This window comes from Dreissena polymorpha, chromosome 7 (assembly GCF_020536995.1).
Source record: "Dreissena polymorpha isolate Duluth1 chromosome 7, UMN_Dpol_1.0, whole genome shotgun sequence".
Taxonomy (NCBI): domain Eukaryota; kingdom Metazoa; phylum Mollusca; class Bivalvia; order Myida; family Dreissenidae; genus Dreissena; species Dreissena polymorpha.
The window spans coordinates 84,109,207-84,126,612 of record NC_068361.1 but is presented as its reverse complement, the minus strand read 5'-3'; the positions used below and the strand labels follow the sequence as shown (position 1 = coordinate 84,126,612).

At 35.3% G+C, this 17,406-nt stretch overlaps 1 protein-coding gene across 1 annotated transcript in view; it reads right to left on the bottom strand.

Annotated features, from left to right (window-relative positions):
• The window catches only part of LOC127837739 (U4/U6 small nuclear ribonucleoprotein Prp4-like), a 31,792-nt gene extending 15,098 nt beyond the window's left edge, over positions 1-16,694 (bottom strand). Inside the window, exons 1-7 of the mRNA XM_052365055.1 lie at positions 16,586-16,694; positions 9,346-9,522; positions 7,881-7,957; positions 5,799-5,871; positions 2,501-2,625; positions 1,420-1,499; positions 548-638 (exon numbers count right to left, since the gene is read on the bottom strand). Of these exons, the coding sequence (XP_052221015.1) occupies positions 548-638; positions 1,420-1,499; positions 2,501-2,625; positions 5,799-5,871; positions 7,881-7,957; positions 9,346-9,522; positions 16,586-16,589 (627 nt within the window). The 5' untranslated portion in view covers positions 16,590-16,694. The remainder of the gene's footprint in view (positions 1-547; positions 639-1,419; positions 1,500-2,500; positions 2,626-5,798; positions 5,872-7,880; positions 7,958-9,345; positions 9,523-16,585) is intronic.
• Positions 16,695-17,406: the final 712 nt, after the last annotated feature.

Here is a 17,406-nt window from a genome sequence, read left to right as displayed (position 1 = left end):
GAAGAAGATTCTAAAGTAATTTTAGCACTTAATATAATAAAATTGCAATGGTATATTGTATTTTGGTGCTAAATACATACATTGTATTTTGGTGATAAACAATCAGAAAAATGTAAGATTTAACAAAAGTTTATAACATTTTTTTTTTCTCAAGTTCATGGTTTATCATGCTATGTTTCCCAACCCAAAGCCTCACCTCTCAAATAAAAAGTAAAAAACAAACACTTTATGGCCTCATAAGAAAGTCTGGAAAGGTAAGACAAGCACAGTGCGACTAAAATTGCGCAACCCAGACAAACTTAAATTTACCTGTTAAATGATTGTACACAGCTATGATGAGCAGTTTATAAGTTGAAATGCGTTTTCCTTATTTTGGTTACACCGTTTTATTTTGTTTACACTGTTTAATTTTGGTAACACTGTTTTATTTTGGTTACACTGTTTTATTTTAGTTACAATGTTTTATTTTAGTTACAATTTTTTAAGATCATGTACATTTTAAGTTAAGATTCCCTTTAAAATAATTGTGTATATATTTAGTCCTTACCCTTAATCTCTTGTGAATATCTTGATTCAACACGGATTTCTGGGCTGCAAAATGCGAGTCTGCCTTCTGTTTGAGCACTCTTGCTTTAGCCCTAAAAATGTTTACATAAATTACTCTATATGCACTAAGTAACAGTTGAGCATAATGGAAAATTAACTATTGACTCATGGCACCACCTGCTGTACTCTTACTTTATTTACTTCAAGTCATCACCGTGTTTTGCATATATAAAAACTACATGATAACTAATTACCAAATCACTTTTATTTTATTTTAAATGGAAAATAAAATGAAATAGGTCATGAAATGCCTGCTTTGGTATATAAAGGTTTTCATATTGACTAACGCTAAACTATTATTGTATTCAAGGTTACGTTTGTTATCATTTTTGATAACTTAACTTAAATCACACTTAAGTTTGCAAATCACGTTAGCTACATTTGATCATAGCCAATTCATTGATTGCTTAGGGCTTAAAAGGCCATAGGACACTGATGAAATAATAATGTTGTTCTACACCAAATCTGGTATGTCTTCCCACACATGAAATGTATTGAGGAACACAGGGAAGCAATTCTAAGGACAACAAAAGTAAAGACTTTGTCTAAATAGCACTCAATTTAAACGCAGTAAAGCTGAACTCTTTCAGTGCTGGAACCGAATTGTGAAGGCCTTTGCAAACAGTTTGGATCCAGATAAGAACGACAGAACATGGCGTCTCATCAGGATCCAAACTGTTTGCTATTCTGATAGTATTCTTTGAAAAAAAAATCAAAGAAAATGATAATTTTAGAAATTCAGCAGACAACATGTTAGCAGACGACAAATTTCCCAGCATGCAAAGGGTTCAAACAAAAGAAATTCTCACTGACTTTGGTATTGAATACTCTGCAATCCACACTCTGGCTTCTTTCAGTGACACTGCACCTTCGTGGTACCAAGTGACATTCTCCTGCAATGGGTTGCATATGGGGTTACCTCTCTTTCTATATCAAGTTCTATTTCTTTCTGTATGGAGTTAACTCCCTTTCTATATGGGGTTACCTCCCTTTCTATATAAAGTTCTATTCCTTTCTGTATGGAGTTAACTCCCTTTCTTTATGGGTTAACCTCCCTTCGTATATGGGGTTTACATCCTTTCTATTTGGAGTTACCTCCCTGTACAGGATGAGTCAAACATAATGCTGTAAGTAAGTGTAGTAATTTCGCTTTGCTTTTTCACATAACCGTTGTTTTTAATTGTACCCCGAGCTAATCATATTTTTCATTAGCAGCAAACACAAACTGAAACTATTAAAGGAATAGTATTCATACTTTTTATTTGTAATTACAGTATTTATACCTTACTATTTATGTGAATGAAAACTTACCCTGTTCTTTATTGAAACTTACACCATTCATAGCCTTACATGTAGACACACCTTAAGTTCTTAGATTTAATTAGTGACAGAGTGCTATAAACAAACAATTTCATGGGCTTTTTTTTTACGCAACTAAATACAAACCATCAATTGCTTTTAACAGACATTAATTAATAAAGGGAAAAACCTAAAAAGAGCAAAAATAGCACATGCCTCATGAACAAAATGTCAACCAAGAAAGCAAGAATTCTATATTATCATGGAAATACACATGGAAATGTTACAATCTGCCAAATTTGAAACTAATCATCTGAACTTGGCCAATTCAAAATTAACTTCTGTATAAGGGCTGTAAGGTTTTAGATTATTTTGATCAATTTGCAACAAGACATTGTTTGTTTCCCTCATATTTTTTTCTTTTATCTTTTAATTAATAAATAGCAGTCTTTAATATTGCATATTTTAATTAAGAGTTGCCTTTCTACTTTCATATAATAATAAATAAAGCAAAACACAAAACTCTTATTTCATCACCCGAGACAAAGAAATTGTGACAATTTGATCACTGCGTAACACAATGCCATTTTGTTACCTCATCTTTCTTCTTGCGAAGAGTTTCCTGTTGGACTTTCTGTTGCTTCATGGCATCCTCTCCTCTCTGTGCAAGCTCCTGTCTCAGCCTCTCTCTGCGGTCAGCTGGGCCCTCCCCAAACAGACCTTGGAGTTGGTACAGTATACAATTATCAAACAGTGTACAGCCGGGCCCTCTCCAAATGGACCTTGGAGTTGGTATCAGTATACATTTGAGTTGTGTTCTGAGAAAACTGGGCATAATTAAATCGGCACAGGCTTATCAGGGAAGACACTTTCCGTTTTTATGACATTTTTCTTTTAAATGAAGCCTTTTCTTAGCAAAAATCCAATTTAGGTGGAAAGTGTAGTCCCTGATTAGCATGTGCGGATTGCACAGGCTAATCTGGGACCATACTTTACACACATACATTATGCCCAGTTTTCTCAGAATGCGTCTCAATTATCAAACACTGTATTATTGAGCCTCGTTCAGGGAAAACTGGGCTTAATGCCTGAGTGCAAACTGTCTTCCCTGATTGGCCAGCACAGTCCGAAAAAACTTATCAGGGACAACACTTTCCATCTAAATGAAGAGACTTCCTTTACACAAACATTTTCATAAAAGGGAACAGTTGTCCCTGATAAGCCTATGCACAGACTGCACAGGCTAATCTGGGATGACACTCTACGCATATATGCACAGACTGCACAGGCTAATCTGGGATGACACTCTACGCATATATGCACAGACTGCACAGGCTAATCTGGGATGACACTCTACGCATATATGCAATAAGCTAATTTCTTTTCCAGAATGCAACTAATTTTTTTTTCAGTTTTTAGTTATAACACACCTAGTGGAATTGTTTTCATATAAAAAATGGCCCTTAAATACAAAATAATTATTTAAAAAAATTCTTGGTTATGAATGGAATAAATAATGAAGACAATTCTAAATTTCTCTACAGGCACCAGTGGTTATTGTATACAGCAAAATATCAATTGAAATTCTCCAAAACATTTAAATACTAGAAATGGCGCGGCAGAGGCCGATGCGTATCCCCACGCCGCATGTTTGACACAGGGGCGCCCCAGAGTTGGTAATGGGGCCATGCATAGTTTAGATTAACCGTATTGTCATAAGAGATGTTTAGTATAAATTTTTAGTAATTCAATGTAGAAAGGAAGAAGTTCATGTAAAATAACCTAAAAAATGAGTAAAAACCTATACCCTAATTTCTCCTCCTCATCCTGCTCTCCTAACAAATCTAATAATGAATCAACTTCACTGTAGTCAATTATGTACATGTCATCCTAATTGGAATGACTTATGAGATGGCTGAACATGCTCTCTTATAGCCAATCTTCTTGCTTCTGTTTTGGAAAAGTTATGTTTTGAGGTTAAATCTTGTACACAACAATGAATATGTTGAATTTCATGTCTGTCTTTGATGTGCCTGTTCAAAGTCCATCTTGCTTTAAATTGTTTCTCACATTTTTCCCACTTGAACATTTTGACAGAATTTCAGTAATGAGTCTAAAATTGTAATTGCACAAATTGAAAGTTTCAGCCCTTTTATAGATTCTTGAGGCTCTATTCCATGAGTTTCTCATGCTTTTTTATGCTTGACTGCATTCTATCTCTTCTCTCATATACAGGTGTCCCTTTGCACCAATATTTTACAATCACTTGTATAAACATTAGATGGATGAGCAAAACCATTTCACAGATGAGTTAACACAAACAATTGAATACTAAATACATCTCTGCGCCATTAATGTGTAACTCTATGCGCCACTTTGATTAATTTTTTTTTTTATATCATTTGGCAGGTTATTTACTTACCTCCCTTTAAAGCTTATAACTTCCCTTGGTTTTATTTTTTTGACCTTTGACCTTGAAGGATGACCTTGACCTTAACCTTTAACCACTTAAAATGTGCAGCTCCATGAGATACACATGCATGCCAGATATCAAGTTGCTATCATCAATATTGCAAAAGTTATGGCCAATGCACCATACCTGTGGCATAAAAATAAGTGAAAATCTCTGACCCGGCCCCGCCCCAACCCCCATAACTTCTGACCCAGGGGTCAGATCAAAATTACGTCACTGTCACCGTCGCACATATGCTCAAAGCTACCATGTATGTAAGTTTCAAGGTTCTAGTGCTAATAGTGTAGGAGGAGCAGGTGGCCAGGACGGACAGACAGACGCACATCACCACAATATCCCCACTTTTTCACCTAAAAACGTGGGCATAAAAACATTATTATAATCACTTTAATTAAATTTCTTTTTTAATTTGAAAAATACTAAATTATCAATCAAATTTATTCCAATTTTCTTCTGTATTTACATATTTCTGGACAGTTCTCATTCCTTTTTACAGCACAGTTTTGACAAATATGTACGAAGTTATGATTTTTAAAGGCATTTTTATCACCTTAGTTTAATCAACAATATGAAATCAAAGCAAATTTCCATACACATATTATGAAATATATAACTTTGTACAAACAAATTGTTAGGGTGTGAATAAAATGGCAGCATCTCCCGATGGTTTACATAAATTGTGTTCGACTCGTTAATGGACCTTTTCTTTCCCCAAAACAAAACTGATCAGAATCATTAAGCCCTGCAATCTAAGATATATGCCCAGTATCCTGTCACTTAAATAAAAAAAACACTAATGGTATTGCCTATTGAGAAAACAGAGAAACATTCAGGTTGGCTAGACAGCTTTTTTCCTCCATTTTGGGAATAAGACACATACCTGCGAAATTGGAAGTTTAAAACATGTACCTGCGAAATTCGGAGTTAAAGCGTCAATTGACTATATAGATAAAACTTACACAAAACAGACAACCCTTTTAATCAACAGAACACTTGAAGAAATATTGCAACTTCAAAACTCTTTCTTTCTGCAATTTACAGCTCTGTTTCCAAACATGTGAAAGCCAAACAATATTTAAGAATTTTTGGACTGAATTTCAGAAAAAAGCAAAAAACATCCAATGTCAACGGATATTAACCCTTTAAGCGCTGGAACCGAATTTTGAAGGCCTTTGCAAACAGTTTGGATCCAGATGAGACGCCACAGAACGTGGCGTCTCATCAGGATCCAAACTGTTTGCTATTCTGATAGTATTCTTTGAGTTTTTTTTTTAAAGAAAATGCTAATTTTAGACACTCAGCAGACGACATTTTAGCAGACGACAAATTACCCAGCATGCAAAGGGTTAAATAAGGATTATTTTTGTAAAAACGATTTAATGATTATATAAGATCAATGCTAATGGATTGTCTCCCTTACAAATTGGCTCCCCGAGTTTTCTCAGATGAGCCTTCACTTCAGAGTCGTCTGTTGACACTTGAATTTTCTTGGCCTGGAAGTAACAAATTGAGAAACTGTTATTGGTTACATTTGACTTCTTTCATAGGGTTGATCAGTGTAAAAATACTGAGCCATATTGAATCTATGGTTTCAAATTATTTACATTTTTTTAACACCCTATTACATAAAAAAATAATATAACAAGAGCTGTCAGAGGACAGCGCGCTCGACTATTCGAGTGCTTGACAGTATAACGTAAGCCATCATGGAGTAATTGTTCAAATTATTCAATAAGGTCAAGGTAATAGTTCAGGTATATTTTCCACAATCTATTGTACATTTGTAAAGACATAAAACAAACCAATAAGATTTTATTTCAAGTTTGATAGCAATAGTTTGGGTGGGAAGTTTGGACAGTCCTTCAAAAATAAAGTAAATAAATATTTGTTGTTGTTTTTTTTAACCATGTTTCAAAGAAAAAAATATTCTTTTTGGGTTGGGTGGGGGTGAGAAGGGGGTATAATGTGGGGTGTGGTCATTTATTAGATGATCTTTCAAAGATAAAAAAAGGAAAACAAAAATTTTTTTTTTGGGGGGGGGAGGGGGGGGGGGGCAGGGATTCTGGAGCGTGGGGTATTGTTTGGGTGGAATCCATTGTGGTATTCAGGTAAGTGTTGTTTTGTCAACGTATTAATAAAATCTGATCATCAATAAAGAAGTTATGGCAATTTAACTAAAATTTACTCTTGACCTTGAGAGGTCACTTGAAGGTCAAGGTCACACTGAACTTGGCAGGTACAGTACCCTCATGATAGTAAAAAAATATTGGAGTTTGAAAGCATTAGCTTTGATACTTTAGAAGTGAAGTGGATCTAAACACAAATTTTAACAAAATATTCAGTTACTAAGACAAAAAAGGGCCATAATTCTTACAAAATGCTTGATACAGTTGTCTGCTCTTGTTTATAGATTGGGGTCATGTTGGTAAAGAAGTTTGCAAAATATGAAAGCAATATGTCAAGAGACAATGACAATATTTGAGGTGGTACGCAAACTTTAACATAGATTTATCAATAATATGCATATTCTAAATGGAAAAAGGGCCATAATTCTTACAAAATGCTTGATACAGTTGTCTGCTCTCGTTTATAGATTGGGGTCATGTTGGTAAAGAAGTTTGCAAAATATGAAAGCAATATGTCAAGGGACATTGAAAATATTTAAGGTGGTACGCAAACTTTAACATAGATTTATCAGTAATATGCATATTCTAAGTGAAAAAAGGGCCATAATTCTTACAAAATGCTTGATACAATTGTCTGCTCTTGTTTATAGGTTGGTGTCATGTTGGTAAAGAAGTATGCAAAATATTAAAGCAATATGTCAAGGGACAATGAAAATATTTGGGGTGGTACGCATACTTTAACATTTTCACGCTAACGCTTACAGGAACGGGAACGCTAATGCTGACGCCGGGGTGAGTAGGATAGCTCCACTATATACATTTCATATATAATAGTCGAGCTAAAAATGTGTCACATTATTTTTGAACACTTTTCTTTTTGAACAGATTCAGAAAAGAAATTAATTTGCAATTTATTTTTTCAAAAAGATGGCTATTGACTATTTCTGTAACACTCATGAGCTGTAAATGTATCACCAGTATTAATTTTATCAATCAAATTGTTTGTCAGGCCAATTACCTAATTGTTTATTTCATGTAATATATTAAAACCACCCACAAGTAAAGGAAATCTTCTTTAGAGATAACAATATTAACTTGTGGCACATCTATGATAATATTGCAGATGCTATATTTTCTGACACATTTCAAGACTTAATATTTGGACAATCAAATAAACGCTTGTGTGTCTAAAATTAACATGATATCACTACAGCAACTTCAAGATTCTTCAAAAAAGGGTAATATTGAGGCGTACTCACCAGACATAATAGTCTAACAAACACTAAAACAATGTATTAATATCGAGCAAACAATACATATACATAGTAGCAACAGGCGTTTGTTTATTAAGCAAATTGTAGCACAAAATGTGAAACCTTTTTCCGATTTTCAAATTCTGCTAGCAAGTCGGCTTGGTTCTGTTCATACTCTTTCTCTAGATCCATGGTGGCGCCTGTAATACATTTAAATCAGCATAAAATAAGACAGTTTAACTGTTATGAGCTAAAACATTATACAAAACAACAAGAGATGTGTTTGTCAGAAACACAATGCCCCCTATTGCGCCGCTTTAAAATAAAATTTCAATATATCATTTGGCAGGTTTAGAAATTATCCCCCTTTAAAAGCTTATTACTTCCCTTGGATTGTATTTTTTTTACTTTTGACCTTGAAGGATGACCTTGACCTTTCACCACTCAAAATGTGCAGATTCATGAGACACACATGCATGCCAAATATCAAGTTGCTATCTTCAATATTGCAAAAGTTATGATCAATGTTAAAGTTTTCGGACGGACGGACAGAAAGACAGTTCAACTGCTATATGCCTCCCTACTGGGGCATAAAAACAGAATATATCAACAAGAGGGCCGTGGTGGCCCTTCAGAGCTCACCTGAGTTCAAAAACACCACTTTTTTAAGACTTGACCATGTGATCTAGTTTCTGACTACACTTGACCCAGATTCAAAGATGTCCTTCATATTGCCCCAATAAACATTCAGAATTTTTTTTTACCAAGACTGAGTCAAAAATGAGTACAAGTCACAAGATTATTAAGATGTGACCAGGCTACCTTGTTTATGGCAAACCTGACCCAGAATAAAACTTTGCTTCGATATTGTTAAAATAAAAATTCTACATTAAAAAAAATAAATGTGAACCATAAATGTTGTCACTTGAGTGGCACAATTTTTAAAAATAAGTTTTGACCTTGTTTTAGACCAAGTTTCATCAAGATTGTGTCATAAATGTGGCCTCTAGAGTGGTAACAACATGTTTAAAGAATAAGCCAGGTCCCTAGTTTTTGGAAGCACATGACCTTTGTTGAAACTGATTTTTTTGTGACACACGTGACCTAGATACAAACTCGGCCAAGATATGGTCAAGATAATGTTCTGAACTAGTTTCATCAAGATTGAGTCACAAATGTGGCCTCTTGAGCGGTAAGAAGCTTTTGATAACATTTTACTCAGCAACCCAGTTTTTTTACTCCCTGACCCAGATTTAAACACAACCTAAATATTGTCCAGGTAAGCATTCCATCAAGTGTGATTAAGATGGGATGAAAAATTGGCCTCCTGAGTGGTAACATGCTAATAAAGTAGACACACACCACACAAAGACAGATGCCAGACTATAAGTAACAATAGCTCACCTTCAACATCCTCCTCTCTGCCTTGATTGTACCAAGGAGATGAATGTCCCATACCATTAGAGATGTTAATGTTGCCTGTAGCAATGCCTACCACAGTTGTTGCATCAAAGAATAAAATGTCCCATACCACTAGAGAACACCCTCCTCTCTACCATGGTAGTATCAAAGACAGAAAGTCCCTTACCACTAGTGATGTTAATGTTCCCTGCAGCAATGCCGGCCTTGATAGCGTCAGCAGCGAGGGAGCCCTCCCCGCCGCCACCGCCCGCCAGGCGCTGCTTTTCCTTCTCTTCCAGACTGCCATACTGCAACACCTTCTGTCGCTTGGCGATGAACTGGGCTTCACTCTCCTCGTCTGAATCTGCGTTAAACAAGAGGACTAGGCGTTGAAATAAGGAGTTCAACAGCCAGCCCAATGTCTCTTAACCCTTTCCATGCTGGGAAATTTTTCGTCTGCTAAAATGTTGTCTGCTGAATTTCTAAAATCATCATTTTCTTCACTTTTTTTCAAAGACCACTATCAGAATAGCAAACAGTTTGGATCAAGATCAGACGCCACAACCTGATAACAAGCATATCCAAAACAAATGTTTATAAACAGTCAGTATACATGTGTTAGTAGTTTAGTTTAAAATTGTTATTTTATTGGGATTTTTTCCCCATCGTAAATTGTCTAGCAAACCGCACTTTTATTATCAAGAAAAATTCCAAAATTATGTACTGCTTTCGAAAAAAAATCACAAACCAAGGAACATTGCGTTGGTGTTGTGCAAACACTATTGCTAAGTTGTGTGTAACCAAAAGCACCTTTCTTGATAAAATAGGGATAAACAAGCAAATTCATTTAATTGATATCCCCCTGTCCAATAAATTGTGTTTATGGAAGGTTGCAAATCCCTTGATAAACAGTATTATCCTAAAAAAACAAGAGCTGTCTCAGTCACCATAGGATGACTTATGCCCCGAAAAACGCTTTTTCGAAACCTAAACGCAGATTTCGAAACCTAATTGCGGACCCTAAGTTCAAGGTCAAGGTCAAAGGGGTCAAAATTTGTGTCCATATGGAAAGGTCTTGTCCATATACACATGCATACCAACTATGAAGGTTACATCTGAAGTGACATACATAGAAGTTATGAGCATTTTTCAAAACCTAGCTGGCTATGACAATACCTCGGGTTTTCTCTGAAAACAGCCGAGCTAATAATTGATTGCATTGATGGTGTCAAAAATGGGTTCTGGATTCTTTTTAGCTATTCCAATTTTTAGATTTGCATATTATAGATAGGGATTGATTGGTAATTCTTAAGAGTACCTGGGGTACATTTAAGTAGTACCCAAGACGACAAATAAACCTTATTCTCATAGTATCGGCCCTCCTCATAGTAACGTGACTTTAACGAAAAACCCTCAAGAAGTGCTGGAAAATAAATCTTTCTTCAGTTTTTAAAAGTTTGCATTAATTTGATGGTTTAATGGTCATTCATGACTATTACGACAATCATTCTCATGATTTCAGGTGTACATTGGAAAGTAGGTTATGTTTATTCCAGGGTGATGCTATGATTTTTAAATTACGTAACACACAATTATGTTAGTTAGTTTATGGATTAATAGTAGCTTTATCAAATGTTTTATATGCTGCTCATTTTTTAATAAAATGTCAACACTTCTTTAAGAACAACATGAGCAAGAGTTTCGTTTTTCCATTTATTAATGTTTTAAGAACAAGCACATGCGCATAGTAACAAACCTTAGCAACCAATCAGAAGTGTCGATATTACAAGAACCATTGTACATGATTCAGATTACTACATGGAACTAAGTCTAGCCAGTATTTTGTCCAAACAATGCCGATTTTAATGCAGTTTTCGTTGTTATGTCCAATAATACACATTTAACTATAGATTGACATACTGTGAAACCATTATTATTCGCCAAGCATTAATTTTTGTATATTTGATGTTTCGTCAGTGGAACGAGTGACAAATTTAAGATCCTAACAATAATTATGTCCAATCTACAAAATTAAGACTGAATTACCGTAGGCATGAGACATTATCATCCAATGTAATCTACCCATACACACTTCGTCTGTAGTCAAGATAAATCCGGTTTTGACACAAGGAGTACATGTATTATAAACAAATCTTATATTGACTGACACATTTATTTTCAAAATCAAAAATTTGAAAATGATGAAATTTTGTGGTGACGAAAATAAATGGTTTTCACAGTATAACACATGTGTGTTTGTATTTTTAACTCAAAAAATTCATTTGTATTCATTAAGAGGGCCGATACTACAGATACATGGTACCAATTGAGCATAAATAGGCTTCAAACTGACATTGCAGGGGAGGTAAATTTCTTGTAAACTAGTGACCTGAAAATCAATAGGGGTCATCTGCCAGTCATGATCAATGTACCTATGAAGTTTCATGATCCTAGCCATAAGCATTCTTGAGTTATCATCCGGACACCATTTTACTATTTCTGGTCTCCGTGACCATGACTTTTGACCTAGTGACCTGAAAATCAATAGGGGTCATCTGCGAGTCATGATCATTCTACCTATCAAGTTTCATGATCCTAGGAATAAGCGTTCTTCAGTTATCATCCGGAAACCATTTTACTATTTCGGGTCAGCGTGACCTTGACCTTTGACCTAGTGACCTGAAAATCAATAGGGGTCATCTGCGAGTCATGATCAATCTACCTATCAAGTTTCATTATCCTAGGCCTAAGCGTTCTTGAGTTATCATCCGGAAACCATTTTACTATTTCGGATCATTGTGACCTTGACCTTTGACCTAGTGACCTCAAAATCAATAGGGGTCATCTGCGAGTCCTGATCAATCTACCTATCAAGTTTCATGATCCTAGGCCTAAGCGTTCTTGAGTTATCATCCGGAAACCATTTTACTATTTCGGGTCACTGTGACCTTGACCTTTGACCTAGTGACCTCAAAATCAATAGGGGTCATCTGCGAGTCATGATCAATCTACCTATCAAGTTTCATGATCCTAGGCCTAAGCGTTCTTGAGTTATCATCCGGAAACTATTTTACTATTTCGGGTCACCGTGACCTTGGCCTTTGACCTAGTGACCTCAAAATCAATAGGGGTCATCTGCGAGTCATGATCAATGTACATATGAAGTTTCATGATCCTAGGCCCAAGCGTTCTTGAGTTATCGTCTGACAACCACCTGGTGGACGGACCGACCGACAGACCGACATGAGCAAAGCAATATACCCCCTCTTCTTCGAAGGGGGGCATAAAAAATATCAAAAGAAGATGAAATAAGAAAATACTCTTAAATAAAAACAATTTTGTGTTATTTAGGAACACTATGTGAATAATTAATAAAAGAGGAAATATTTCATAAGAACGTATTTAGTTCTGATGAATTACAATACCGTAGATAATGCTTAATTGAATAGCCCACTTGTCACGTCCGGATATTCAATTATCTGTAGAATTCAATTATACGGAATCAGGTATATTTCCAATGTTATCACTGTTTATCATATACATGTGTGAATGTTATCATGTTTTTAACCTATTTCAAAGCTATATTGTTCAATAAATGCAAAATAAACTTGTTTTATTCAATAAACGCATAGAAAATCGCAGATAGTTGTTTGTTATTCATTATACGTTGCATTGAAAATAATACACTCGTAATGTTCACTCACAGGTTACATTAAATTAAATGTACATTGGAACTGACGAGTATACCGACGAGAAGCATGTACAAACGATTAAACAAACATATTTTTATTTTTTTAAATTATTAATGAAAACATACATTACGGCGTCGGGCATCATCATCACATCATTTTACTGCAAACAATTACTGTAAAATTTGTTGTAAACAATGGTTACTTATGAAAAGTAAAAGGCAAAGGGTGCACAAATAATTAAATATGGCGCGTAAGATGTGAAGACAGTAGCCGATAACAATTTTATGCGGTAACAATTTATTTCCAGTAAATGAATACTTCATCATGTCTATTTATAGAACTTATTTACACCGTTTTTCTACAGCCACGCGATTGCTGCTACAAGTCCCCGTGTAATCATCTACCACTTTCATTTTTCATGTATAACCAGTGTTTTATAAGAGTGCGAATTTGTTACAGTCAAAATACACGCATGGAAAGCGTGCGTATTCCAACAGACCATCTGGTGTAACTTAATATAAACGTGCAACTCAGTCATGCATGTAGTATTTTAGAATGGAAAAATTACATCGGAATTTATAATGCAAACAATTCATATTTGTCAGCAAAGCCGAGATCGTTGCATTTTTGTTTGTTCGACATCATGTTTAGTTATGATTTACTGTGACGCAGTTGTGTAAGTTTATACACACGAACTGAGAATATAGTGTCACATTTCATCACCTATTGCAAACTGTTGAGCAAGACACGTCAACAGTTTGTTTCAAATCGGCAACAAACTCTGTAATTGTTTCTAATGGGCAACATGCTGTTGAAGTGTGTTACTCATCAGTTTGCATTCAAAAGTTTGCGCCTGACTGCACACTGTGATTTGCGTCAGTTTTAACCGGAGACTCCAGTGTTTGCATTGTACTTGGCCCGCATACTACACCTGTCAGTCATGTGACGCTTGACAGACGCTGTATACATGCATGGTGTGAAATGAAAACAAAGGCAGTCAATGGAGCATGTCTGTCAAAATCGTCGATACAATGAGTACCAGTGCTTTCCACAGGAATTTTTTCAGGCGCCCCGGGGCTAATAGGGGTGGCTTCAGGAGGGGTGTCCCCTCCCTAAGTTGATTTAAAAAAAAAAAAATCGTGTCAATTGACGTTCTGTGGTGCCTTATAATTCTAATAAAAACAGAATCAAAAGACGTCATTTGGTGCGCTATGACTCTTCAAGAAAGCCCCCCAGCTATAAAGTCATTTATAAAGACATCTTTTAATAATTATTTTAAAACTTTCCCGCAAAGATGTAAAATCCCGACTCGAACGATTCCCCAATACATCCATATCAACCCGACTCTATTACTGCATACTTACTACTTTTCAATTTTCTATGCAATACCCCATAATCCTATTTTTAAAAGCACTTTCTGGTAAATATTGACGATAAAAGTGCTAAATAAATTCTATTACAACAAACATTGCCATTTTTCTCAAGTATCAAATAAATTTCGGCATAAGTGACAATTTATTGATTTGATGAAATATTGCCACTGAACATGCATAAATTGCTTGAAATGGCGTGTGCTTGATAATACAACGCTCAATACACACACGCTTTCTATGTACATGACACGACGTTGTACATGCTGCATAATTTTTGCGCCCTTTTTATTGAGATAAAGGGTCAACACAAAATAAATTATCACTGTTTATTTGAGGCAAAAATCTGTTAACATAGAGTCAGCGTACTTATAGATAATTTTTGACCCATGGGGGTAAGTATCCCCACTTTTCATGGGGGTAAATGGTCAAATTTTGCTTTGCTTGAAGGGTAATTTGCTTAAAGTAAAACAAGAATGTAGCCGTGGTACAGACACACTACTTTAATCATGTTAAACACAATAAACCATTGACTATGTGTATTCCTTCAAAGTTGTAGGTTTCTTAAAGTGTTTTTTGTTTTTTAACACCTTGGTTTATAGGCTTACTCCACTGTGAGCCACAGAAAACTTTTTTGCCAACTTTCAAGTTGTTTTATTAGCGTTTAAGTGTGTCTTTTTTTATTTGAAAACAGAGGAAATTAAATCATTCAGTATTGGCAGTACAATGTTTTTGCTCGATACAACTTTTGCTGTATAAAAAGAATCAATTTTACTTTGGGAAGTAATTTGTTTTGGCTTCGAAGAAGCCATGCTGACCTCTTCATATAATTTAATAAACACATAAGCGCTTGACTGTCTGTTAAAATAATAAATACTAAATTTACCATGCCTCTAGATGAAACAGAGTATACATACCGACTGGCTAACTATTTATTCAATCCAGCGCACAAATTAGCTCTAATTATTACAATAACACGCTTCATATTTTGGCAAAAGACAATCAGCTGTTAATATTTTTTGTTTACGCTATACAAAGAGAATTTACATCATTTGCGTAAGTCAAGATTGGCTTGCTTAAATGTAGGCATGGAAATGATAAATCGAGCATATCTTGCTATTTCTAATGTGTATATTACACTGATACGCAGCTTATCTAGAACGCTGAGAGTTCACATTTACATTCGGAAGTGGGTTTTGGATTACAAATTTAATTATGCTCATTTTAGTCTTCAAGAAAACATGAAAAGTTGTGAAATGAACTCAACAATAATTTGTTTAAACGCTGTACGAGTCAAGTAAATGTTTTGAGAGTAATTCATGAAATGAACAACTTCCATGAGGATCATAGCCATCATCAGTCGCGATTACATGTTCGCTACGAGTCGTCTGCATGATTTAACTGCAGGTTGTGCCTGCCTACGAGTGCTGTCCCTTATACAAAGCGTACGCTCTTATTGGCCAATATTGAATTTCCAATACAGCTAAGCACCGCCCTTAAGCAGGCTTTAGTTGGGTAAAGTGTTAGATGTAGTTGACAATATAGGATCTTAAATTGGCTTTAATTTTTTTTGGCAAATTCTATATCGCTTTGATCTTAAGAATGGCTAGTTGCAATATCAGCCAAAATACACTGATCAAAAAATTTCAGGCACCCTGGGGACTCTGATTTCGAAATTCAAGCGGTGAGGGACCATTAAATGGCCTGTGGAAAGCACTGCAGTATCCTTGGAGATTTATGAGATTCTTTGCTTAATATAGCGTGCAATCGATAATTGGCTATTCAATTAACTGGAATAAGCCATATTTCCTATCAGAATATGCAGGGTTTTTACAATGGGAAGAGATGCAAATGGTTTGGTGTTTTAAATTTGTTTTCAATTAACCGGATTATTTGAAAATCCGATATTCAATTAAGTGGAATCTAATGTATTGACATGTTTTGACACATTTTTGATCAGCAAAACAATGGTGACTGTGTCAATTTTTTTCCTTAATGACTGCATCATGTGGGAACATTATCATGTAATTTCAGGCCATCTTTAAAACAATGACTCAACAAGAACCTACCATATTTATTTTATTTTTTCCTTTCTGCTCCCGTGAATACTTAGAATTATATTCAACATGTCACCAGAGTATGTAATCAAATGATATAGTCAAATTTACTTGGGTTTAAATGTATAGATTAAAATGTACGATACATTTAGTTGTTAAGTGGTTAAAAATAATTGCTATTAATCATACTTTAGACACTTAACCCAAGCCAAACGCACATCACGAAAACGTATAACATTTTAAATTATTTAAAAATTATAAAGGCAAAATGATGGTATAAAGCGCACAAATGGATAAAACATAATTACCCATTTTTTATTCTGTTTTTCAACAACATAAAACAGAAATGAAGAAAGGTAGGAAGTTAAATTGTTATCAAAGTAGCGTAAGCATGGGCGCATCCATTTTACAACAAATATTTGTTGTTGTGATATTCGCGGGATTAATGTAAATCCCGGAAACAATTTACACACATTCCGCCAATCGTGATACACCGAATACCTCCAGACTCCTCTGTTAGAAAGGCTGATTTAAGCAATAATTGGCCATGATCGAAGAAAAGAGCAAATAAAAAAATGCGTCCGTGTAGGCGATATAGCAACAGCACAGAAATTTCTGTTCACTGACTGTCCGTTTATCGCACTGGTTGGTACACGCGCTTCTCACAGCGGTGACAAGGATTCAATGCCCGTTCTCGGAAGCATGTGCGTTTGATTGATTATCACCATACCTGGCAGGTGGGTTTTCATCCGGGTCTTCCGCCCCCCCCCCCAAAAAAAAACAAACAAAAAACAACAAACACACACACCAAAGTGGCAATTTTTCACTAACAACACAATAGCTGGAAGGTTTGAATTTACCATTAGTCCCAACTCTCGTGAGTCTATTAAGTTTATTAGGTAGGAGTGCTGGGACACACTCCGGAATCACACATAATGCAGACTCAACCGCAGATGGACCTCCTAAACTTCGAAATACACACCGAATTTCCATTCAGCATTGTGGTGCAGTGGATCAAACCGAATGTAATGGAGTCGAGCATACAGAAGATTTTTATTGTGCATTTTTTGTTCACTATATCACTCATGTTGCCTGATTTAAAGTAAGTACTTCAAGACTAATTTAATAA